At 42.3% G+C, this 27,335-nt stretch overlaps 1 protein-coding gene across 14 annotated transcripts in view; it reads left to right on the top strand.

Moving 5' to 3' along the window:
* Nucleotides 1-4,060: 4,060 nt before the first annotated feature.
* Nucleotides 4,061-27,335, top strand: part of hspg2 (heparan sulfate proteoglycan 2) — a 91,014-nt gene continuing 67,739 nt past the window's right edge. For 9 of the 14 annotated variants that reach the window (XM_019877225.1, XM_019877220.1, XM_019877226.1 and 6 more), the window contains exon 1: nt 4,062-4,440. In XM_019877225.1, coding sequence (XP_019732784.1) covers nt 4,384-4,440 — 57 coding nt within the window. In that variant the 5' untranslated portion in view covers nt 4,062-4,383. Of the gene's footprint in view, nt 4,441-27,335 lie in introns of all 14 variants that reach the window. The other 5 variants (XM_019877227.1, XM_019877224.1, XM_019877221.1 and 2 more) reach the window with 1 other exon arrangement.

Below are 27,335 nucleotides of genomic sequence, written 5' to 3'. Positions count from 1 at the left end.
TTATTGGCATTCATTTAAATAAATTTTAACGGGATAAATTAATCACATTAAAATGGATTTAAATTAATGCCGATAATTATGCGCTAAACTGATAGCTCTAATATATATCTATCTACTGTATATCTCTCTCTCTCTCTCTCTCTCTCTCTATATATATATATAGATATATCTATATATATCTATATATATATCTATATATAGATATATAGATATATATATCTATATATCTATATATAGATATATATATAGATATAGATAGATAGATAGATAGATATTTATATTTTAAGCTAATTTGGCTTTTTACTTTCACAAAAATGGATGTGTACCTTGCCTACGTCATGACTGCTTCTTGGTGTGTATTTCTGAAATTTCTGAAACAACTTTGCAATTCATTTATTCTTTTTAAAAGCATTTGCAGTACTAGATAATCAAATTGAGTAAAGAGGTGTGATGAGACCTATTCTGTGTGTGTTTTAATATCTTCACTGTCTTATGCTGAAGAATGAAATAGGACAATTCAAAATTTTGCAAAGCATGAAAATCCCTAAAATGACAGAACTAAAGAGGGGAAAACTCCTGCAAGTCATTTTGTTTGTCCTTGTGCAGTCAGTACATTTGAAAGTATCCAAAGGGCGTCGACCACCACAGCAGAATCATTATATGGAATTTATTCACTTATCACAGCTGCTTCCTGCAGCTGCCAAGTGCACTGTCCAGCATTGTGTTATCTTTGCCAACAAACCATAGTAGCTATAATAACGTGTCTTTTCAATGTTTAGGGTCACAGCTGAGAGTTTAGGTGAAAGAGTTAATCATACAGAGACATAAGCATTCACATCAAAGGTTAATCTAGGTTTTGATTGGCCCTTGACTTGAGATGCAAGTGTGAGTATTTGCGTGTTGAAACTGGTGTTCCTCACATAAACCCACCTAAACACCACAAAAAGGCCCAATCCAACCTGTGTGATCATGCCTAGATTCAGTCCGAAATAAAAGCAGGAGTGAATCACAGTGCCTATTACGTTTTGCAGGTTGGTTGCTTCCATGATTAACTGGCAACCACTGCAGCATGTACCTCATCTCTGGCACAAACTCATCTTGGACATGCTGCAGCTCACATGACCTCAATGAGCACAAGCAGTGCGGAAAATGGAAGGAAGGCATACTTTCTGCTGCTTAACTAATTTAAGATGACATACTATTCATGCATAAACTTTCACTAATGCCCTGATATGTTCAGAACGTGTCTTGAAGGTGACATGAAACCTTAATGTGGCAACAGGTTGTAAAATAACTCATGCGAGCGACCCCTGATGAGACAAGCCATACATCCACCCGCACAAAGTAATGACATCAAAGCAAGGGTGGTTTAAACAAAATGATCCATTTGTATTGAAACTGTTGAATAGCAAATGGCTAACAATACAGTTCTCAGTATGACGCGGTCTAGTTCGACACCACTACAAATTACATTCATGCCTGACTGTCAATATCACCTATCAATTTTTGTATTGGATCTCTTTATGTTGTCTCAGTGTACCTAACACTGGCCACCAAGCTTGTATCCAGGATTAAGTCACTGTTGGCAATACAGGACTCTAGTGAAAAGAAGTTCCCCAAGCAGTCTGTTTAAGGGTGTACTGGCTTTATTTAGGACCACAATGGGTTTGGTTTGCAAAAAAGTTTCTTCCATGCAGCCTAAGTAACACAACTTTTGCATACTGTAATTGCTAATGTGCTGGAGCTGCTGAGTCAAAGACCTTCATATTTAAAATGTGACACCTCGTCAAGTCAAGTCAAATTGATTTTTATAGCCCTTAGTCACAAAAAGTCTCAAAGGGCTTCTACACATGCCCACAGTTGATAAATATTAATGACGTCCCCTGATCTTTAAACCCCAGGAGGGCAAGGAAAAACTGAAAAAATCTGGTGCTGTGATCTGTTGTTGATAGGTGTGTTCGAGGCTAGTTTTGATGAGCACATAAGTGGCGCTCATTTCTATTTCTATCCAGGCCTCGGCCTTTAATTGGCAGCAGCTGTTGTGACAAATCTGGTAGTACAGTTGCTGTTCAGGCGGACTCCTACAGACACAAAGAGTGGATTCATTCAGACCTCCCTCTCCACAAGCTTGCCATGGCCCATGTGTTTGTACACTCCGGTGGCACAGTTAATGTGAGTAATTAAATGTAATCTCGTGAAAGAGGCAATGAACACTTCCCACAGTTTGAACTCGTTCCAATTTTGGAGCGTGTGTATTTTTTTCCTCCACTAGAGGACGCTTGATGCTCGAGCATACATTTCATGAGAAATGTTGGAGCAAAACTTTCTAACTGAAGCTCCAGGTCGAGTGCGATCTGTATGTATGTAATAATTTGCTGATCCCGTTTCAGTCAAGCCAGTGTGAATTATTCCCAGCACATGGGGTCCGAAATTACGTTTCACCATGCGGGATTAATATATTCCTGCACTGGTCTATATTATCGAAAAAAATACAATATGAAAACCAGACAATAATCCAAGAACGCTTCGTGACCGAGCACTGACTCGAGAGCGATGGAAGGGACTCCCCCCCTTATTTTTGTTTTGATAATTCCATATATCATTAGGCTCACAAAAGTAGCTAATCGCAGGGCACACATGGATGAACATCCATTCACTTTCACAATCACCAAGAGATCATTTTGAGTGTTCACTTAACCTGCCATGTATGTTTTTGGAATGTGGGAGGACACTGCGGTACATGGAGAAAAAGCACGCAGGGAGAGGGACAACATGCACACTCCACACAGGAAGGCCAAAGCCTGCAATCGGGCCCATGACCTCTGCACTGTGAGGTGGACGAGTTATCCAGTCGGCCACCATGCCGCCTGTTCTGGATAAGTGTACATTTTAATTAATCCTGACTGTGGATTTGTATGATAAAGAATTTTGTGTGACCATGACCACCCCACTGAAAAGTTTCTGGCTGTCCCTGGCCAGCACATTCACAACCTTAATCAGGACTAGCTGTGTCGATCAGCGGTTCTCAAACTTTTTTCAATGGCATGTCCCCTGTGAAATATGTTAAGTCAAGTATGCCCTCAACAGCGCAAAGCATTTTAGGATGAAAAACAAACAAATAAATGGCCTCAACACTGAGTGCTGCACTATCAATGTCTGATTTATTAAACTTTGCAACTGTATTTGTAGTGTTATCTCTTGAACTATTTGGAAATAAAAATAAATAACTAAAAAGAAAGAAAGAATTATAAATGGCGATTACTCATAAAAATAATGATCAGCCCCAAGTGTCATCTATGGAATAACGGTGTCGATAAATTCTCATAAATAAACCATTAACTTAATTTTAATTAAAAATGGAAACTCCTAAAAATATCATGAAGTCACAATTTTATAATTAAAGTGGAGATTGACAAGATTACCAGCACACAACATTGTATTGTTGCACTGAACGGAGTGTTTTTGCATCTAGGAAGAATGTTTTGTTGTTGTTTTTTTTTTTTTTTGCAATGATGCTAATAGATTTTAAAATCTCACATACCCTAAAGTGCCATCTCGTACCCACTTTGAGCATCACTGGTATAGACAACGGATGGATGGAAAAACATAACACATACACACTTTTTAAAAATAGTTGTATTTACAAATGTGACAATTCCTTTTGATTCATAAAGTACATTTAATGTAGTTACTTTTAAGGCCTTTACTCACGTAATATTCCACATTGCAACTTAAACTTCTACCAGTTATTTTCTGTTAAATAGTTGTACTTTTACTGAAGTAACGCTTTCAAGTGCTTGAAGCAAGTGTGCTCAAGAGTACCTTACAAACTAGCTACGTAAATTGCTTTGATAAGTGGTCAAGAAAAAAATGATAGTAATATGTCTTTTGCTGATAATATGAGTGCAGGGTTCCGTTGGTATGAGTGGCATGTACACTGAAAAAAAACGTGTGTGTGTGTGTGTGCGCGCACATTCACACAACGCGCAGGTTTGAGATTACGAGGCGGTGTCTGAGTCTGAGATTAGCCACCGGCTCCCTGAATTCCATTCCGCCTTTTACTTTCCCAGTGCGTCCCACACAGGACTTCCCTGTGACTTGCTTGGAAGAGTGCATTCACCCACCTCGCAACCACTTCACAGGACCGAAGCGCACAAACCAGCGCGCACGTTTGGTGTCCATCGCCGACCGAAAAAAGCCACTTCGGAGCGGATTTGCACTCCTCTTTTTCGCACCTGTTGATGCAGTCCAGGCGGGTCACGGGACGCAGAAGAGACGAGTGATTTCGTCCCGAGAAGCAACGCGCAGAGAGGACGCAGGAGAGAAGGACTTTGTTGTTTCCACTTTCCCCAGCAGTTGCAGCCTGTGCTGGGTTGGAGGAAAATGGGCTCTTGGAACTATGGACTTCTATATTTGTTACTCGCATGCCAATTGATTCCTGTAAGTATCATCTTTTGTAATTTTTCTTACCTTGAAACTCTCCCTCTGTGCTGTCCCCCTATTAAGTAAAAACCTTACCTCGTGTAAATCAAGGCAAAGCAATAAGAGGAGCTTTTGTATATTATTAAAGGCAATGAAGTGATATTTCCACAGTAAATGGCATTGGTGAAAAGTGGCGCTCACATGCAAGGTGAGCTGGATTACAGATTCCAGTGCAGCATATAAAGATGCTTTTTTAAAAGTGACAAACTAGAAGAGTCCTTTGGAGTGAAGCCGCTCTAAGTTTGTCCACAGAAACAAGCTATTCATAGTCAGATCTGCCCGGCCTTCTTGTCTGCGTCACCCATCAAGCACTCACACTCGCACCAAAAGCAACCCCATACTTTATATTTGCATTATCCAACATGCTGCTACTGCAATGGTTACGTTTTGTGTTTGAATTACATATTTGTTATTAGATTAGATGCTTTCAACACTCATCAGTCGAATGAGCGTCGTGCACTGTTTCCCTACACTGAAGTTGTCCATGTTACAGTATATCTGAGCTGCTAGTTGTCTCAAAGAGCCTTGGTTGCTGGGAACAGCACCCCCACGAGCACTTTGGAGATATCCCTTATGGTGTCCTGGAGCTGTCATGGATAAGATAGCGGCCTTTCCAGTGCTGATTTGATTGATCTGAGGCGTGTTGGCCGATGGCATGTAGCTGTGGTGTCCAACAGGCATATGTCTTCCACCGGACAGGTTTACACGATGTATTGTTGTTCTGAAAGTATTTTTACCATCCAGCAGTGACATGCTGAGGCCGGTCTCAGTCGTACTGACGCCAAAAGGCATCAGGTTAAGGCTTTCACAATTGAACCGCAGCCTCGATTGAGCACCGGACCCAAACCGGACCAAACATACCGAAACATAATTGAATTATGTGGAACCACGTGCATCTCTTTCCTCTACGATGGCTTTGAACTATGGCGGCATGCTTCCCTGTTCCATGATTCAATTAAGCACCAAGCACTGCCGGTGTTGCCACGGGCCCTCCTCCCGCCCTGCTGGAATCTTGGCAACATGCACATCAGCACGCCGAAAATCAAAGTCAGTGCAAATTCTCACTAAGCAAGGGCTTGCATCACAAATGAGTACCAGCGTCCCGCTGAGAGTCAACAGTGGCATGCATGTTTTGTGAGACTTGCACAACTTTGGCTTATGTTGACTCGTTTAGGTTAAAATGTGACGTGTTTGTAACATCCCTCACATGGTGCGTGGCACTTTTGGCTCTGTGTTGTCTCCAAGTTTCGAGTCACACAAGTATTCCCTGACTTGATGGTGGGGCGGCTGGACTCGAGTTGGGGGTGGGGTGGCCTGAATTCCTTTGACGCTAGATCTTGCATGTGTGGCATTGGTGTAAATAATTCTTTCTCTACTTTGTAACACATAAAACTACTTCGAACTAACAACTCAGTCTCTTGATTGATTTTGTCTGCAATATCATTGACGAGGCAGAGTTGCCCTCTCCTCAGTGTGGCTCTTTGTCGAATCAAACTACCTGGTGGTTTGTTTCCGATGAGAGTCAATGAGGAACACGAGCACAGCAGTGCAAACACCAACTGCGCTCCATCGTTTGAACAGAAGGGAGCCTCCCCCGCCACACACTCACACACACACACACACACACACTTATTTCGTACACATAATTGCTTGAAGACTTGGTTCAGTAAACAGTGCATTGTTGAGTTATAGCCACAGGAGAAAAGCCATCTTGGCTGGTGGCAAGAGGCTGCACTGAAGCGGCTCACCACTCCTCAAGCAGACTGGCACACGTGGATGTTTGCTGTCTCCATGGAAGTGTGACTTGGTCCCGTGTGGAGGTCGGAGATGTGCTTTGATGATTCATCGGAGGGTCCTCGAGTTTCACTTATACCCAAAATGAGATTGGAAAATCTCCATAATAATGTCAAGAAAAAGGTTGAGTTTTTCCCTCTTTACTTAGCAGAAGTGTGCAAAGAGCAAGAAATGAGGCAGGAAATGTCAAAGTGTGCCGAAATGTGAACACCATGATTGAATACACATTTAGTTTTCATTATATTAGTTTATAGAAGAAAGCAGTTTGTGCCTGTAAAATAAAGGTTAGGACTACATCTAGCCGTTTTAGGTGGTTGCCATCTTTATACTATATTGTTTAAGCCTTTAAGAAAATATTACTTCTTTGTCCTTTTTTTTGCATGTTGTTTTTTTGATTTCACATGTTCTTGGCTTTATGTCTTTTTCAAGTCATTCCTTATGGAAGGTTTTAAGACGACATGCAAAAAAAAAAAAGTGTACAGAGCAGTAACAAGATCAATGATGACTGGTCTGAGTGGCTAAACTCAAAATATTGAATATTGAATTAAAAGAAAAAGCCAAGCCATGTTGATTTCATCACATTTATTGATGAAATTTGAACTGACGCTATCTGGCCAGAGTTGGGGAACTTTGGGTGGCCCAACACAGTCACATAGTGGCCCCGGGCCACTGTTACTGGAGAACCTTGCTCTGATAGTCACACCTGGCTTTTGTGAGTGCCACTGCATCCGTGCAGTGCAAACCCACAGGCTCCACATAGAGCTGCACCTCAGCCGGTGTTACAGTAACACTGTGCGTGTTCTGACAAGTGTGCACATACTCTCCGGTGCTTCTCATTGTAACCAGAGTCACACTCTTTCCATTCGCACCTCTGAACACAGTTGGCCCTTTTTTTTTTTCCATCTGTATGGACTGTGCATGGTCACAGAGGCCCGCTCATGTCTGGTTGAATTCTCTTCTGCAAACATCACTTTGATGCCAGTCTCACATGGACAACGTGTATGCTTGAAAATAGTGGCATTCTTACAAATGCAGAAGTCGTATTACGGGAGCTAGGAGCCTCAAATGACATGCCTTGACTTGGGTCAGACTGAAGTTGCCAATTTCAAGGCGTGGGGCTTGCATGGTTGAAACCTATTAAAGACTCAAGGTGACTTTGACTTAGTACTTATGAGACTTGACTTTTCATGATTGCCTGACCATCAGCCACTGGGGTCATGCCATGTCTCGTCCTAACACGAGCCTTCATGTTTATTTCGTGTAGTAATCAGCAAAATGGTGCGGACGTGTGACAGTTTCCAGCAATCCAAGGTTAAAATGTGCCCATTGACTCCTCCTGTCATATATATATATATCATCATCATTCCAGGGTTATGAAGCTACAGGTGCACTAAACCCAACTGGGTTCATAGTCGGGTCGCAGATGACTCGAGGACACCAGCAGCAATAAAGAGCAATAAAACTAGCTAATGGTCAGAAAGTATTTGCGTGCGGCAAATCACAACTTGATGTGGGTGCTTGCGTTGACAAATGCTGCCCTGTCCTTTGGAATTTGCTCCGTCTCAATGGGAGCGAGAATTTAGTCCTACTAACCCTGTTTTCTGCCTTTCCGCAAGGGCCCACCAGGCTTTTTCCATGCACGCATTTGCTGGCGGTCCATTGAAATGCTAAATTGAGTGTCATGTGGCCTTTGAAACTCCACCATTGTCTTTGTAATGACCTACTGTACACGTGAAGCTACTTTGGCAGAGCTGCTGCTACCCCGCCTGCATGTACGACTCTTCTGATTGGAGTTGCCGCCCTTTTCAGTAAAGTGGAGCGGGATTGTGCTCAAGGTTTCCCAAAAGAATGTCACTACTCTTTGTGTCCTTCGCTTCCTAACTTCAGTCAGTGGAGGTTTCCTCTTACTGTACAACAAGTCTCTACCTGTAAATCAACCCACCCGCATGTTGTTTTCGCTCGACCTTTGTCTGTGGGTCCTGAATGTAAATCCACTGAAGCGTTTCCCCAAATGCATTGTCATACTTAATAAAAATAAATGGCAATTCAGGGGAGCACACGTCTCCCCTTTCAAATCACTTTTTATTTCATTTGCAGGAATCAGATAACAAGTGCTCACATCAGATACTTTCTTCAGCAACACAGCTGAATAATTGGACCTTCGGGCCTTTGCCTCAATTCTCTTACGCAATTTTGCATGTGCTTACGTTTATACTTAAATGCGGTCCTTACACATGACCAAACTGCATCTGGAGAGGCATCTTGTGTGGCGCTGCAGTTTGCCAAAGGAGCTTCTCTTGTCTGAGCTGCTGTCCCACCAGACATAACAAGCCACCCCCGACCCTCCTCTCCAGACACACGTACAGGTTTTGATCTAGCAATTGTCTTTGCTCAATCTCTTTTAACTGCAGCTTTCCCACCTTCTGCTCAATAACTCCACCACCCCACCCCCCTCCCACTACTCTCACATCAAATGTAAATTCTTGCATGATAAATGGGGGAAGGCCAGTTGATAAATCCATCACTCAGTGAGGACATGCGGATTGGTAGCAGAGATTGAGATACACATCTTCACATTGAAATGCACAGTGCAACTGTCACAAATTAAAGTTTAAATAGTTTATAATTATCAGAGAGAAATTTGAGCTTCCTCATCAAAACAAGACACCCTTCACACTTCACCACGAACATAATATGTTGGAAGTTCAAGCTATTCCCAATCACATATATATCACATATATATATATATATATTATTTCGACACTGATTTACAACTGAACAGGTTTGCAGCATGGAATTGTTGATCTCAACATGAGTGATTCAATTCCGCAGAGCAGAATGATCATGTTGCCAATTTCATTGGGAGCATAAGCACTCTCAGCTTCGGGAACAAATGAGGCCATTCCGATGGAACTGTTTGTGGCCATCCACTGTTCAGGTGCATCTGCCCGGGATTCTTTGAAACCTTTGACCCCTGCTGAGTCATCTTCCTGAAGGGGAAATGAAATCCGGGGTTGTGTTCTCGCCAAGAGGACCTTTCTTCCTCTCTGAGGCAAAGTTTATTCAGGCTTTCCTGTATGTAGTCTGATTGTCCTGCTTCATACAGTATATGCTCAAACAGGCCGCTATACGACATAGTATTGATAGCATTTTTTTTTGAACCCACTGCCCCACTTTCCCATCCATTTTCAGAATGATGGTCGCAGGCGTGTTGGAGCTTATCCTAGCCGTCTTCAGGCAGAAGGCGGGGTACGCCCAAGGCAGTGGGAGAACATGCAAACTGCAGCTAGCAATGCCGGATTTAAACCCACGACCTCCGCACTGCTAGGCTGACATGCTAACCAGTCATACCCCACTTTTTTTCCACCAGAATCAGTTTTCGTGTAGCCATAAAGCGCTTACGTCATTAAGTTAACCTGCTTGGAAGATGAATGATGAAGGCCTTCAGATGAATTAGTTACATGTCTGCTTCTGACATTTCCACTGATAGAATGGTTGGAAACTTTTGTTGAAATGTTTGTACAGTGTCACACAAGGCTGCCTTTGTTTGACAATGTGTGTAATTTCATACCTATGTTGTTTTTAATGCATGACATTTTGTACCTGCAAAAAGAGGCTTCGTCATGGCATTTTACAGTTAGCGATAGTATTTGAATGTCAGAAGGAAAACGGAGCCATGGCTAGGACTGGAATGTGAATCCTGTCAGTGCTGAAGCGTTTAACAAGATTACTCTTTTGGGAGCTTCTGGAAATGATGATCACTAAGCATTCTGATCATGTTCAAACTCCCCAAGCTCTTCCAGATTGCTATCAGTGAGTGGAGGATTTCACCTTTTATCCCTGCTCATTTTGAGTTCTTCTCAACAAATCCAGTGAAACCCAAAGACTTTGTAAAGTGTCTCGAGTGTATTTGGAGTTGACCCAAAATCCAGCAAGTCTGAGGCTAAAGGTCACACAATTAGCAAAGCAGGCAAATAAAATGTCCGTGGTTTCGAATCAAGTGGCTCCGCCCATTTGGAAGCAAAGCTTCGTGAACCTTGAGCGGCAGTGTTACTGCCGCTAAGATATTATCCGTGCATCCATATATTTTGTTTGTCCCTGCCCTAGTTGCCAGTTAGTTGAAGAATAAAATAACCATTCAAGCTCACATTTTCACCTACCTATTTCGGAGGCTTCGATTGAGCTGGTTTTTGGTGTACTTGCAGAAAACTCGCACAGGCACGAGGAGAAAATCTGCACAGGATGGCCGGAGCCGGGATTCAAACTCCAAATCTCATTATTAGACCGCTCGACGTGGTAACTCCTCACTCAGCATTCTGCTCAATATCGTTTATGAGTAAAGAATTATGACCTATACTTTATGTGAAGCATAATTAAAACTCATCAGTCTAGATTCCCAGTTAGAGACGAAAAGATATCCCTTTAAAACTGAATCCGATTGAGCTTTCATCTAGACCAGGGGTGTCAAACATACGGCCCGCGGGCCGGATCCGGCCCGCAAAGGAGTTTAATCTGGCCCGCGAGATGATTATGTAAAGCATCGGTGTCAAACCTACGGCCCGCGGGCCGGAACCGGCCCGCAAGTAGGTTCAATCAGGCCTGCAGGATAATGTAAAAGTGAAAAAAATGCATTAAAGACACAGAATTAATATTTTTAATCAGGTGCAATTCATTGAGTATCCGCAAGGGGACACTGTTTTGATCAGAGAAGAAGACAACAGCAGCCTCAGTCTGTCACTGAGACAGACCCATGACAGCAGACGCTATCAATAGCACTCTCACATTTACACATTTAATAGCACTCTCCTTAGTTTGTAAAGTGCAGGCAGGGATTACATTTAGATTTTATATGCACGTGTAAATGCTTTAAAACTTGCTTTCTTTATGAATCTTGTTTAATCTTAAAGTGCATTACTATATTTTTCAATACCAATTACTTGTTAAAGTTTGTACAATCAGTGGGATCAGTTGCAATGCATATATGTGAATGATAAAAGTAAATTGCACATTTGTCGAAGGAAATGTAAGGTGCTTCATGAAATGTTTTGTAAAAGATATGTTCATTAAATTTCAATATTTTCCTAATGTTCTTGTGCTTCTTTATACCAAAACAAAGGAAAGACATATTGTTTTGGTTATTTATAGCAAAGTATTGTATCATTTTAATGGTCCGGCCCACTTGACATCTACCGAGGCCGTATGTGGCCCACCATGTGAAATGAGTTTGACACCCCTGATCTAGACAATTGAGAAGTTAATCTTTATCACTGCCACAAGGGGGAAATCGTATGAAGATATGGATTTAATTGATATGGGCGTCACGGTGGTTGAATGGTCAGCATGCTGGCCTCACAGTGCAGAGGTGCAGGGTTCGATTCCGGCTGCGGCCTTCCTGTGTGGAGTTTGCATGTTCTCCCTGTGCCGGCGTGGGTTTTCTGTGGGTACTCCGATTTCCTCCCACATTCCAAAAAAGGTGAATGGAACACTCCAAATTGTCCCTAGGTGTGACTGTGAGAGCCAATCGTCTGTGTTTGTGATTGGCTGGCAACCAGTTCAGGGTGTACCCGTGACCCTCATGAGGATAAGCAAATTAGAAAATGAAAGAATGGATGGATGACTTGAATTGCAAAAACTGGTCAAAGTAAGGGGAAATTAATTTTGTGCAGGAATCACCAACTACGGTCCTCCGGGGCCCCTATCCTACCTGCCTGAGATGTTTCCCTCCTCCGACATGCCTGATTCAAATGATCAGGATCGTTATCAAGCCCCTGCCGAGCTTGTTGATAAAATGATTATTTTATTCAGGTGTGTGGGAGGAGGAGACATCTCAAACAGGCTGGATAGGGGCCCCTAAGGACTGGATTAGTGGATTTTTTTTTTTTTTTTGTCAATAGGGGCTCGGTCTTTAGATTTGTGCAAAGACAATGCCTCCCATTTTACAAGCAGTGAAGCCAACAGTGACCAAGTATGTTGCGGTTGATAATAACCCAAATGACATCGTGAATCGCAGACAGCAGTAGTAGTGCCATTACTGTCATATGGGGTGAGACGAGGGGGTTGATTTTGAACACTGAAGCACTTTGAGTTCTATGGTCATGTATGAAAATAAAGATTGATTGATTGATTGATTGATTAGAAAAGCTGGATAAATCAAATGCTTTTGTCTGCTCACGTGTGCCAAACTAAAGAAAAAAAACCCTTTTATTCTGAATTATGAGGTTAACACAATGAGTTCTATCGTTATCAAAAGCTTAACTCATTCAATGCCAATGGCGTTTTTTTAATGTTTTTTTTCAAGAATCCAGGCATTCAATGCGTCAATACGTCCTTCTGTATTTTTTTATGTGATAGGGTAAAGAAGGGTCTGAAATTGGCTGGCACTCAATAGGTAAGTTCCTGTAAATACATGAAATATGTTTGATGTGGCAATTATCGCTCATAAATGTCAGTGTTAAACATATTGATTGCTTTATTTATCATACCGATTTGAAGAATTATGCGATAAAGGACTGGAACGGGAGTGACTGTAATTTAGTCGTAAATTTGAATGCGGCTTGGTGGTTGGAGAGAAGCCAGTTTCTTTTCTTGCTTCTCCTTTAGGAAGGCACCAATCCCCAACTGCCGTGGGGTGTGACTCAGTTGCACAAGCCCCTCAATTTCTCCACAGTCCTCCACTGGGGATCAATAAATAAAATAAATAATGTTTACTTTATAGACGTGCTGGGTCCTGTTCGCCTGACCTCTCGCATGGCTTTTTTTTTCTTGAGTGACAGGACTTTTATTGCCATGACAAAAAAAGGACTCTAGTCGGTAAAAATGTGACAGGATGAAAAATTAAAAAAAGGCCCAGTCGTGTTTTTGGTATGAGTTAAAGGCAGTTGTTTGAGTCCACTTTTACTTTAGCTTGGTGTTCTAAACCTCTGTCAGGTCTGGAGGAGACAACCGCATTGAGGTCAGCGCTATGGCGCTGCAGTAGCACTGCACACAGATTTAATGCTGTCCCCGTCTTTGTGGAAAAAGTGCATATTTGTCAACGCGGTTATTGCTTTGTCATTTGCTTTAGTTTTGTAGTTGAACTTCTGCAGGGGAGTATGAGTCAGCCTGTGCAGTCACTTGAGAAGGTTTACTTTTTCATCAAGCCTCTGGTGAAGAACACGGCCTGCGCCACACCACAACACAAGATCGAGTTGTGGGCACAGCAGCTGCTTTTTTTTTTCTTTCTTCATAATTGTTCCACAACTGCGGTCTTTGGGTAAATGTGACACCCCCAAGTCACTGTCTTGTACTGTCTCTTCCATGCTTGTCATGGAAAAGTGATGTGATTCTAAGATTGATGGTCTTGGTTCACACTGGCCACACCTCTGGCCAAGGGGGTCAGTGAAGAGGCACTTTGTGATTTATGTGAGTGGTAGGCTCTGCCAGGAGCAAGAGGCCCTCTATTCCCCAACAGGGCGACGACTTTGTATTGGATACACGGGGAGGAGACGAGGGCACACAGAAGGCGTCGCTGGCTGTGACTCTGGCACAGAGGCCGACCTTACAGCAGGCGAGGAAGGGTAGAGCTGTTAGTTCATGTCCATTTTATTTCCACATTGTTTCTGGTCAACCCTCTCAGGCTTGTCAACACTGTTGCAACCTTGGAACTTGTCATTTCATCATGTTTGTGAGCCACTTATTTGTGGCAGGTTTTAAATACCGGTCCATGATCATTGACTGATCAGCGATCATCAATCAAATTTTGTACATAGAGTTGGCTACATGGGTCAGTGTGAAGAGATGCTCAGCCTTCATGGGTGGGGCCTGAGCCAATCGTCTGTGTTTGTGATTGGCTGGCAACCAGTTCAGGGTGTACCCGTGACCCTCATGAGGATAAGCAAATTAGAAAATGAAAGAATGGATGGATGACTTGAATTGCAAAAACTGGTCAAAGTAAGGGGAAATTAATTTTGTGCAGGAATCACCAACTACGGTCCTCCGGGGCCCCTATCCTACCTGCCTGAGATGTTTCCCTCCTCCGACATGCCTGATTCAAATGATCAGGATCGTTATCAAGCCCCTGCCGAGCTTGTTGATAAAATGATTATTTTATTCAGGTGTGTGGGAGGAGGAGACATCTCAAACAGGCTGGATAGGGGCCCCTAAGGACTGGATTAGTGGATTTTTTTTTTTTTTTTGTCAATAGGGGCTCGGTCTTTAGATTTGTGCAAAGACAATGCCTCCCATTTTACAAGCAGTGAAGCCAACAGTGACCAAGTATGTTGCGGTTGATAATAACCCAAATGACATCGTGAATCGCAGACAGCAGTAGTAGTGCCATTACTGTCATATGGGGTGAGACGAGGGGGTTGATTTTGAACACTGAAGCACTTTGAGTTCTATGGTCATGTATGAAAATAAAGATTGATTGATTGATTGATTGATTAGAAAAGCTGGATAAATCAAATGCTTTTGTCTGCTCACGTGTGCCAAACTAAAGAAAAAAAACCCTTTTATTCTGAATTATGAGGTTAACACAATGAGTTCTATCGTTATCAAAAGCTTAACTCATTCAATGCCAATGGCGTTTTTTTAATGTTTTTTTTCAAGAATCCAGGCATTCAATGCGTCAATACGTCCTTCTGTATTTTTTTATGTGATAGGGTAAAGAAGGGTCTGAAATTGGCTGGCACTCAATAGGTAAGTTCCTGTAAATACATGAAATATGTTTGATGTGGCAATTATCGCTCATAAATGTCAGTGTTAAACATATTGATTGCTTTATTTATCATACCGATTTGAAGAATTATGCGATAAAGGACTGGAACGGGAGTGACTGTAATTTAGTCGTAAATTTGAATGCGGCTTGGTGGTTGGAGAGAAGCCAGTTTCTTTTCTTGCTTCTCCTTTAGGAAGGCACCAATCCCCAACTGCCGTGGGGTGTGACTCAGTTGCACAAGCCCCTCAATTTCTCCACAGTCCTCCACTGGGGATCAATAAATAAAATAAATAATGTTTACTTTATAGACGTGCTGGGTCCTGTTCGCCTGACCTCTCGCATGGCTTTTTTTTTCTTGAGTGACAGGACTTTTATTGCCATGACAAAAAAAAGGACTCTAGTCGGTAAAAATGTGACAGGATGAAAAATTTAAAAAAGGCCCAGTCGTGTTTTTGGTGTGAGTTAAAGGCAGTTGTTTGAGTCCACTTTTACTTTAGCTTGGTGTTCTAAACCTCTGTCAGGTCTGGAGGAGACAACCGCATTGAGGTCAGCGCTATGGCGCTGCAGTAGCACTGCACACAGATTTAATGCTGTCCCCGTCTTTGTGGAAAAAGTGCATATTTGTCAACGCGGTTATTGCTTTGTCATTTGCTTTAGTTTTGTAGTTGAACTTCTGCAGGGGAGTATGAGTCAGCCTGTGCAGTCACTTGAGAAGGTTTACTTTTTCATCAAGCCTCTGGTGAAGAACACGGCCTGCGCCACACCACAACACAAGATCGAGTTGTGGGAACAGCAGCTGCTTTTTTTTTTCTTTCTTCATAATTGTTCCACAACTGCGGTCTTTGGGTAAATGTGACACCCCCAAGTCACTGTCTTGTACTTTCTCTTCCATGCTTGTCATGGAAAAGTGATGTGATTCTAAGATTGATGGTCTTGGTTCACACTGGCCACACCTCTGGCCAAGGGGGTCAGTGAAGAGGCACTTTGTGATTTATGTGAGTGGTAGGCTCTGCCAGGAGCAAGAGGCCCTCTATTCCCCAACAGGGCGACGACTTTGTATTGGATACACGGGGAGGAGACGAGGGCACACAGAAGGCGTCGCTGGCTGTGACTCTGGCACAGAGGCCGACCTTACAGCAGGCGAGGAAGGGTAGAGCTGTTAGTTCATGTCCATTTTATTTCCACATTGTTTCTGGTCAACCCTCTCAGGCTTGTCAACACTGTTGCAACCTTGGAACTTGTCATTTCATCATGTTTGTGAGCCACTTATTTGTGGCAGGTTTTAAATACCGGTCCATGATCATTGACTGATCAGCGATCATCAATCAAATTTTGTACATCGAGTTGGCTACATGGGTCAGTGCAAAGAGATGCTCAGCCTTCATGGGTGGGGCCATGTTTCGACAGTGGCATCATACAGCATGAGAAGCCAGCACAAGAATGCACGCCAAAAGTTGTGTAGAAACAGCAACAACAAAATTGCTTGGGAGGGGTACCACAAAAATTAAACATAATCAGTTAAACATAATAATAATAATTTTGACTGCATAGAGATAGAGATCACCATAAAACATTTATTATTAACTTCAAAGGCAATTTCTAACAGAGTAACATTCTGAATTGTCATGCAAGTGTAAAAAGAAGTTAACCATTGTTTTGCAAATTGAAATGAAAAACAAAGTGTGTACTCAGTCTTAACTTGGATGTTGAGTGATATAGTGGAGACCCTTGTTTATACTGAGGACGTAAGTTGCTTCCCATCTGACCCCTTCCTGATGAAGTCCCTATTTTACCTCCTTTTTCTGAGTTTCTGCTAAAATGAAATTAAAATTTCTTCTCAAAATTAACGCGAGTTTTTACATGACGTCATGCGCAACAGCTGTTCCACGTCCCATTACGGCGTTGGCTTCCAAACAGTAAGACCTCAGAAGGGTCCAATCTTAAAGCTGTTGCTTTTCATCAAAGGCATTAAGAATCATCAGCTAAATGATGGTGTTTGATCGCTCGTGAACTTTAGTCTGCTCTTTCTTTTCTCACTGTAAGGTCTAATTAGCTTGTTCCGCCTTGTCTGTCAGCACAAGGTCAGAGTGATGTTCACCAACTATTCCGTGCTTCATTGCTGATTAACCACCTGTGCTCAGTGTGTTTTCACACAAGCACAGCGAGTCCCCATGCCTATAATGACACGTTATTACAGAAGGAAACGGAGCCCTGACATCTGTGCCCAATGAAAGGGGAGGTTGCCCCCGCTGCTTTCTTGCATGCATGCATCAAGTTCTGGTTAACAGTTGTCGTTGGAGGTGTGAGCACACCTTAAAATTAAGGCCCGTTTGAGAGTTATGAGGACAGGTGAAATTTACCTGAGGTCGATGCTCCAAAGTTCTGTTTTTGGACTCTCTTATTGACGCCTTAGCTTCTGAGCTCCTTTGCTTAGTTGTTGCAAAGCCAAGATCCTTTTTCAAGGCCCAATTTTGCTTGAGTGAGCAGTGGACCAAAAATCCGTAGACCCTACCACGCCCCCTGCAGTGTCTTGCTCCTAACAGCTGTGTCTAGTATAAAGTCAATCAAAGAAGTTCTTTCAAACACAGTGATGTTGTTTGGAAACACATGGCTGTCGTTAAGCCTAACCCATAAAAAGTGACTGTATTTCAACAATTTGGACAACCTTTGTTTGGTATGTTGAGTGGCACACATTGGCGGCTCACTCAGTCATTAATTTTTTTCCCATATTGACCTTCCTTTGAGCTGCTCCAACGTCTTTCTTAATGGCTGACTTTTATGGCCAATTGTAACCGGAGTACTTTACAAATCAGGACCATTAAATGGCTCTTTATTGCAAACTCATCATTGGTAACGATTAGCTTACCTCCGAATTAGTTGTCCACTGCTCATTAGCAGAGAAACAGTCATAGCAAAACATGATTCTGTTGTTTACGTCACAGCACCCTCTATTTATTTATTTTTTTTTGTTGTTTTTTTTTTGCCCTAGCATGCATTGTTCAAGAGGAATTCCTGTAGGAACAAACCGATAATTATTTAAACTGCGAGTAGCTTTGTTTTGGAGCTCATCATAAGAAGAAGGGCAAATGAATTATTTTCACTCGAGTCTGCCCTTCAAAGTGTCAACCTAGCAGGCACAGTCATGTTTGCAGTGGAGGAATCTCCACCTGCAATGTCATCAAGGTCCACTGGTTCAGTCATTTATTTATTTATTTTTTTCCCTGCACAGTCCCACACAGCACCTTTATGACCGCCCGCTTTTGTTAAATCTTACATTTATAAACGACAACTAAAACCATCTTGTCAATAAGTGTGATTAAAAATGGGACAGTTTGCTGCAGGCCTAACGTCTAGACAGGATGATTCACCACCAGGTGAGCTAATAAACTGCAGTCACCCAGTCCAGGCTGTCGATCAAAACATCCACGAAGCAAGTCTCATCAATGATAAAACAAAGATTCACAGTACAAATAGTAAAATGAAACCTAACATTCCACATGGGCCCAATAAAATTAAATGATGCAGAAATGGTTAGCGCTGTATCTCGCGGAGCCTGTCGTTGACCTTGGGCAAAATTGTGTATCTCCTAACCAACAGCAGTTCCCCAGACAAGCGTTTGTACTCAAGCCATATCTCTCCATCCTGGACTCTCCTACAGTGCTTGTCCAAAGGCTGCTTTCACTCTCTGGCCATTTTAAATTTGTACACTTATTCCCAAACACGGAGACACCGGAAGAGCAAAGAACGCCTCAGATGGGCATTCAACTGTTAAAACAGCTGTCTGAGCTTGTTAAAAAATTCACGGCATGATTTTGCTCATAAATTCACGAACAGAGGCTGTTCTTGATCCATCAAATTAATGGGAGATTAAACATTAAATCATAAGGGACATTTGTAGGTGTGGAAAAAAAAGAATGTGTCGAATCCAAGAAATAAATCTGCCCCTTTACAACACAGATAAGCTTATCCTATTAACAAGGTTCCTGTTTTCAAAGTAGCCGAAAGGAAAGTACTTTGCCGCTTGAGCAGTCCCACCTTTGCATGACTGGGATTCCCCAGATCCCTCTTCTCGAGCCAACCGCCAGAACAACCCAGTTTTGCAAGTGTCCAGCCTCTTGATCCTCTGTCACGGCGTGACAGAAGGAATCTGAATGTAAAGGTTTTAAACTGTATGGAGATGGTGCGCGCCAACAGAGGGAAGGCATTTGATGCTGCCAAAGTGGGCACCTGATCCCCTCTCACATGCTGCAATCCAGTAGTTGGCTTCAGGAATGTTCATCTTGCTCTGTTTTAGGGTAAATAAGCAGTAAAGCTCACTGACTTTTTTTTTTTTTGAAGATGGTTAATATCTACTTTGATCCCAGGAATTGGGGGGAATAAATGGCTTTCTTTACCAAACAGAGGATAAATCTTGTGGGAAGTCCCCTTTTAGGCTGGGGCTTCAGGTCACAGCTCCACTTCCAAAACTGTAGTGGATTCTATTCTCATCATTCGAGTCTATGGGTCGTCATTAAAAATGAGCAGACAGCAGCAGCAGCTCATCCGCCCTGCCACTTGAACGTCATTGTCTCAAGTGTGCAGTATCTCTTCAAAGAAATCCATGACCCCCACCCCTCAAAATTACCCATAACCTTTGACCTCAAGCAGCTTTTGTTGAATACCATTCAGAAACGATGCATTACAGAGACATAATCACAGTGATGACACCACAACAAATGTGTGCAGCTCAGCTATTATTTGGGTCAGACATCGTCCAAAAGCCAGAGACTTCTTGCATTGGTCCAGTACAATAGTTCCAAACAGTACATCACTGACAAGCAACATGAATTGCCCACATGGCCAAATCGGTTTTTGACATGGGGCTAAATCCACTGTGGTCACACCCAGGCACGACTTTAGGAAGTTTTCTCTCCCGGGGCTAGAGTGGGGGGTTTGGAGGGGGGGGGCTTGACCGATTACATAGGGGGGTTGACAAAGTAATTTAGAAATATATTCTAGAATATCAAATAATTGCTTGTGTGGCTTAACTGGGGCCACAAAGATTTCACCTCCAATAGCCCCGGTGTAGCGCCATCCCTGGTCACATCACTTTGCAGAGGTTTGAAATGGAATAAAATGGAAATGAAAAAAGTGTGCTGTCTGTACTACTGTATTTGTAGTCAGGAGGTTGTGTTTGATGTTGTTTGATTGTCAAGTGAAACACATTAGTGTTCGACGTGTTCAATGGCCTATGGCCACCATTCTATCGTGTTGGGCCGCCTATCTGCCTGTAGACACCGGCCTGACCAGGCCACGACAAATTTCGAAGTCGCTGCTGCTGAAATTGGCCCGAAAGTGCCAATTAAAATTTTTTAAATTTTTTAAATTTTTAAAATTTCCCGACCAAAACAGCTGAAAACCTCTTTGCACAAACATGATGTTGTGAGAAAGAAAAAAAGTGACCCGTGCATGCTTGACTGCATAAAGTGGCATGAACCAGGGTTAACCACATGTCCCTAGCTTCGGCTAGCCCGATCACCGCTTGTCTTAATAGATTCATACCAGTAACAGCAGGACCATGGAATACAACAACAAGGGCAGCGATGCAAAGTTGCTTTTCATTACCGGATTATTATTTTCAATAATACACGGACAACAACTGTGTGCCAATGACAACTTTATTATATATTATTTATCAGAGAAGGTCCAGCACATTGCACAACAACACCAAGATAGTTTACAGCACTTCATCGTGACTGTCATACCGCTTGTCCGAATATGGCATACCATCGGTCTCGTTGAAGTGTAGCTAATGGTGAGTGCTATTTTTAATCATTTGTTATTACAGCGGTCGGCCTGGTGGTCGACTGCTTAGCGCATCGGCCTCGCAGTGCAAAGGTGCTGGGTTCGATTCTGGCTGCGGCCTTTTTGCCCTCAAAAGAAAATTTACTGTGTATGAGCTATCTCCATCGCAAATGTATGTTGACATGTATGTCCCCTTACTGGACAGAGACTTGCATCCATATTCTGTTGCCAACCCAGTCATGCTGCAGGACATTTGGTGCGAGGGTGAAATAGCCCCTGCAGACACACAGCGCCTGAGGTATTTTTATCTCCTTCTTGAATTCCATCTCTGTTGTCCATGTTGATCTCCCGTCTCTGTGAATAAACTGACTCACCACTTCTTAGCAGGCAGACACTCCACGGAGCTTTCATTTGAACCTAACTCAAGACAAACAGAGGCAGAAGTTGCAGAGCAACATAAAGTGCCATGAGAATGCCGGATACACCCTGCCTTTCTGATTTGGGATTTCTTTGAATATTTATCAAGTTTCAGGTCATCACGCTAATATGAAGATCTGACAAAGACAACCGAAGTATTCTGTGTTAAATAGTTATTTTCCTTTGTTCTACTCTGCTGTCTGTAGCTAAGTTGGCATTACCTTACCTGTGTAAATAAAGGTGAAAAAAAATGTCAATTCAAAATTAATTTTCTCAATGATGCTTGTTTTTATTAAGAGAGATGAAAAAGTAATTGAGTTAACTGTGACTAACCAGTTATTGGAAAACTGAATGCAATTTGAGTTGCCACAAGCAGGCCATGCTCCTGCCAAATTTGTTGAATCAAGAAATCACTTCAAATAGTCCCTGCCAAAAAATAGAATATAAGATCTCAAAAAGCAAAATGTCACGCCTCGATCCAAAGAAATTAAAAAAAAATAATAATAATAATAACAATAAAAACCTAAACAAAGTGACCGAAATATGATACCAGTATTAAAAAGCTTACAAAGCACTTTCCATAGCTTTGAGACTCTAGCGTATCATGGTCAGAGCACTTAGGCTCAAATAAAAAAAAAAAACACAGGAGTGGTTGGCCAACCAAAATTATTTTAAGAGTGCAACGACGACTTCATTCTTGAGGTCACAAAAGAACCAGAACTACACCCAAAGAGCTGTGGGCCTCACTTGCCACTCAACCTTAAGACAGACACTAGGCAAAAAAATAACACTCATGGGAGCATTCTGAGGTGAAAACCAGAGCTGATTAATTTAAAAAAAAAAAGTATCATACACCCTCATCCCGCATTTGTCAAAAAAATTGTTGATAGATGTAAAAAAATGTTTTTACATCTATTGTAGAAAAAAATATGGCATTTTGCCTCCAGTCAAACATTGTGGTGGAAGTTTCATGATGTGGAACTGCAGTTGCCGCTTTGATTAATAGAAATATAAACTCTGTCTTGTACCAGAAAATCCTGCAGGCGGTTGTCCTGCCGTCAGTTGGTGCCCTCTGGTTCAAGGGCTCTTGGGTTGTGCAGCTGGATGACAGCCCGAAACATACCAGCAAGTCCACCACTGTATAGCTCAATCAAACCAAAATGAGGGTTTTGAAGAAAATTCAGTCGGGATTTAAATCCAATGAAGATGCTGTGGTGTGACCTTAAATGCAGTTCCTGCTTAAAAACACTGCAATATGACTGAGTTAAAATTATTCTGGGAAGAAGAGTGGGCCAAAATTCCTCCACAGCGGCCTGAAAGATTCGTCAAAAACATTTGACTTTAGTTATTGCTGTCATGGTTGACACAACCACTTATTTGGGTCACGTAGCATTCTTTGTTGCTGCACATAGCTCCAGTCCAGATATGCCCCCCCCCTTTGGTTAAAAAATAAATAAATAAATAAATAGCCAGACTCTATTTTATATTTTCTTGATTCTTTGCGAGCTAATAAAATTAATGTGTAATGTGACAAATTTAAAGTCCCCGTAAAGTGAAAGCCTAAATTTGTGTCCAAGGAAGCGATCGACAGCATATCCTTGATGTGCTGTTCATGAACCTTGATGCTGAGTTTCACTGCCCGCACCACACCATTCTCAAAATTTGGACTTTCCTTGCTCAAGAAGCATTTTTGGGCAAAAGATGAAACCAAAGAAGGCCATTTCACCATTCAAGGTCACCGTAACATTTGTGTATCCAACTACATGTCACATGTTCCCATTTCCATTTCCATTAAAAATCCAATCGTGAAGTGATTTCTGGAATTATTGGATTCTTCAAGTGCTTGATTGGATAATGGCTCTTATCTGAGAAATCAGATGAACACACCAAGATCTTGGTTTGCTCGTGTTTCCACTGGGGGCTGTTCGAATGGTTTGCGTTTTTTTTTTTTTCCCCTATTTGGGAATGGATTCCAGGCAGGCTCTTATTTCTCCTTCCCACCTCCCACTTTCAGCTGTTTCATAGTGTACTGCTGAGAAAAAACACTTATTAGTGTCTTTCCATTGGGGGTGTACAGTGCAGAACAACAACAACAGGAGTGGTGCACATCTGTCTCTGCTGTTGTCGCACATTCATTTGTACATAAATGCCATAGAAATCTCAGAGGAATCTTTTCATTCTCACCCGACTTAAGTTGACTTCCTTTTCTGTTTTGGTCTTCCAAAGGTGTGTGAAAAGCAAGAAGGACTTTGATGTGGTTAAGACGCCGTCCTGGCTTAACAGCAGGTTGTGTTGTGATGTCTTAAGTTTGAAGTGCATCTTAGGTTACAAAGCAAAAAACTCAACATGCTGGAATTGCTTTTGAGTTCCAATCGTGTCACCATGGTACCGACACAAATCCGAGTTCATTAACTCAGCGTGTGTTTTAAAACCTGAATGAATTACCTTCTCGTTGGATTAATTTGGATTGAAAAAAGGATCTTTTAAGGTTATCCATATAAAGGTTTTAAAACGTGTTAAAACACACAGCATTTTGTATGTTTAAATAATCCATAATATTTTGTTCTTATTCAAATTATTTCAACAATTATGAAGAAGCTGATGGGAAATAGCTTTGTGGCCAAGTTGCTCCCATGCTCTCTTTTATTGATAGATGTGTCAAATTGGGGGAAAACATTTTTGGATGATTATTGTCTATTGCAATCAAAGTTGCGTAAACTGTGAATTTAAGTTTGGGTTTATTCAGCCAGTCTTCCCCCCACACTTGAGAGATGAGCTCATGGAGTGCACAGTGGGGGCATGAGTGAGTTCTGGCCTGCCATTATGTTGGACAGCACGAGTGAGGCCAAGTCAACAGCTGGTCTCCAATTATTTGGTCCTGAGGCAGGAATAAAGAGTGTGAAATGAAGGGGGGAGGGGGTCTAAACTGTTGACATCAGTGGGGGGGAACCAGAGCGTCGACAGCCCTTCTCTCCAAAACTGAAGTGGTCTTCAAACATTCCAAAAGTTAAGAACAATTCCCAATTGTCGTTTATCCTGTGCTTTCCACCTCCACAGCCTCCAGTTAGCGGTGGCAACTTTTTGTAATGTTAACACAATGCAGTGCTCGACAGCAATTTCCTAAATGTATTCATAATCCCCAAAACAGCATTGGAGTCTGCACGGAAAATTCACGTCCTCTTTTTTTCCGAGGTGACCATTTCAGCCTTGAACCAAAGCAATCATTTTCAGTCTGAGGGCCCTATTTTCTATTTCTAGCATAATTCTAGTGCAAAGTGCAGTCTAATGGTGGGCATGGCTGAAGTTTTCCTCTGGAATTGTTGTAGTCGTGCGCGGTTAGAAATTGGCGTTTGCACCGTTGTGGGAGCAAACGCCACTGACTTGATTCCACGGTCATCAAAGCGGTTCTGCTCATTCCCTTCAAATTCAGTGCAAGTGATGTGCGCAGTCGATATGGCGGGGATCGCTGCAAGAGAAGTATGCTGATAAAGAACTGCAAGAAGATCTACACTTGCTGAAGAGGTAAAGTTGGCCGCTGGATGCCTCTTCCAGTAAAAATGGATGCGTTAGTCATAGCGGTTGATTCTGAACGATATCGGATCCAATGTAGGGTAGGCTCAAAGTGCTGATGTAACATAGGCTCAAAGCACTCAACCATAGTACGTCATCATATGCTTATTTCGGGCACTGCGGTGTCTTTTCTTCGCTGTGTATGAGAGAGTGAGTGTTTTTATGTCGTAAATCAGCCGGCCTCAGATGGCCACGGTGGCACTGCTCTTTTGGTCCAAGTGGCCGCCGGTGCCCGTACCACATTCGCCAGCTGTCGTCTGGAGCAATTGGAGCTGGTCTCTGACTTCCCGGCTCTCTGCATGTCAATCTCAACAATGTTACCGGAAACACACCCTAAATATCTTAACACTTCTGTCATACCCTTTTATCTTGCATGTTTTATACACGTCAAGTACAAAAGAGCTTATTTTTCTTTGATTTTGTTCTTTTGACTTGTTTTTCTCATGAGTATTAAGATTAATTAGTATATTTTTCTATTGACAAGAACACCACTGGTTTTATTCCCAACGCAAATCCAATCCACAAGATTGACAACCCCCACCTATTAATTCAGAATTTGCTCGTTCCTGACTGGAATGTCTGATGGGTGTGTGCCTCTTCAGCTGGTGTATTTCATTTTGTGTGTGTGTGTGTGTGTGTGTGTGTGTGTGTGTGTGTGTGTGTGTGTGTGTGTGTGTGTGTGTGTGTGTGTGTGTGTGTGTGTGTGTAAATAAGGATATAAGGATAACATTGCTGTCGAAGACAACTCATCAAGTAGCATCTGGGTGACAACCGTGTCAAGCGTCATATTTCAAGAGCCATTTAAACATACGATCTCTGCAGTCTTTACGGCTGTTCTGTCGCCAGGCTGTGACTTTTGCTCTTGAACAATGTTACAGTGGTTTTCTGTTAAGGTGGATATTTAAACCAAAACACATTAAATTAAACAAAAAAAACAATCTCATTGTCATTCATTAGATTGAAGGACATGGTCTGATTAAAAGTCGGCGATACCTGCTGTTAAAGTCTTGTCCACATTTGAGCAACTGTGCATACAAGTGCTGTCGAAATGAATTAATCTCAACTTAAATTGTAGCTTTTGGGGGCGTCATTCCTTGCCATATTTGGCCAAGACAAGTCCGCACAGGCTGGACGCTTCATTCAACAAGCTTGCATGTGTGCTGCAGGCTCTGCTCGCTTCACAGGGAAGCTTGACTTCTACTTACACAGCCTGGTCAAGGTGGAAATGTGTTTTTACATGACAAAGTTGTTGTTCAGATGTTGTTCCGGTAGCACGGGTAGCCAAAAAGCCAAATCATCTGTGACAAAATGATTGACATCATGACCCTAGAGTGTCACACCAGACATCCACACTTTTCAGTTCCATGCGTCACGCCTCTGGAATGCTGGCACACCATCAAAAATTGACTTTTTTTTTTTCTTTCATTATCCAAAATATTTTAATTTGTCCTTACTGTGCTCACTTTGTCCTGTGCTGTCATAACGTTTCGCTTCTTTGAAGTTCAGGAGTTGCCTCTGTAGGATTGGAGTGATTTTTTTTTTTCCTAAAAGTGAGAAAGTTTGAAGGCTGTAACAAACCAAGTCTGACTTATGTGTTGTGTGGGAGGCTGACTAGAGGACCACGAAGAATAAAAAGTAAAAAGCACCATTCTTCGCTCGTTGCAATGTCTCCGTCCCTGCCCCCTTTTTGTCAGGCCTGTTTGTTGCGCCCATCCTGTTAGTCATGGAACCTTTTGGGAAGACAATCCCTGCACCTGTCAAAGAGTGTTTGTCGAATGAAGAACTTCTTTCCATTTCCTCCCTGTCCAATCACTTTAGATTAAACCCTGTAGAAATGTCAAAAGAGCTGCGCTTAGCTTCAGAACCTCACTCATCAGAGCTTTTATGCAACAGGGGCCCAGGTCAGAGGTTTAGTGTCATGAGTGGCAGTTTGTCAGTTCACTTGCCATTCCAGGAGCACAAAGCCATTCTGTTGCCACAAACATCTTAAGTCCTCTTCAATGTGCAGGTTCTGTTATCCACAAGCACAAAGAAATCTCAGTGGCCATCGTTTGTCAGCACAGTGCTTAGAACTAGCATGAATTTAGGACTGAATTGGTTAAAAAAAAAAAATGCTCGAGGCATTTTTTTTTACCTCCAGTGCCCGCTTATTTATGGGAACACTGTCAGGAAGAAGTCACGTGAACTGCAGCAACTATTGTTCATGGCAGTAACATTCTGTCACTATAGTCAGAAGGCCAACTTCAAAATAAACCTTACCTTACCAAATAATATAGGCATATCAATGGTGTGTGTGTGTGTGTGTGTGCGTGTGTGTGTGTGTGTGTGTGTGTGTGTATGTGTATGTGTATATATACACATCTGTTAAATGCTCCCATTTACCCATCCACTTGATGGGTTATGTGCAGAGCTTGGACATTAATGCCTCCAGAACAAACCAATCCATTAAAGTCACGACACAAACAGATCCACATTTCCTTTCTACTCCAACTGTGCGCTTAAAGAGTTATTTTGGTAGATCGCCATAAAAGGCTAACCAACATATCCACCCCCCCCCCCCCCCCCCCCCCCCCCCTCTTTCCCTCTCTCTTCT

The sequence above is a fragment of the Hippocampus comes genome, unplaced genomic scaffold (genome assembly GCF_001891065.2).
Source record: "Hippocampus comes isolate QL1 unplaced genomic scaffold, H_comes_QL1_v1.1 scaffold167, whole genome shotgun sequence".
In the NCBI taxonomy this organism is placed as follows: domain Eukaryota; kingdom Metazoa; phylum Chordata; class Actinopteri; order Syngnathiformes; family Syngnathidae; genus Hippocampus; species Hippocampus comes.
This window is presented reverse-complemented; position numbering and strand designations above follow the sequence as displayed.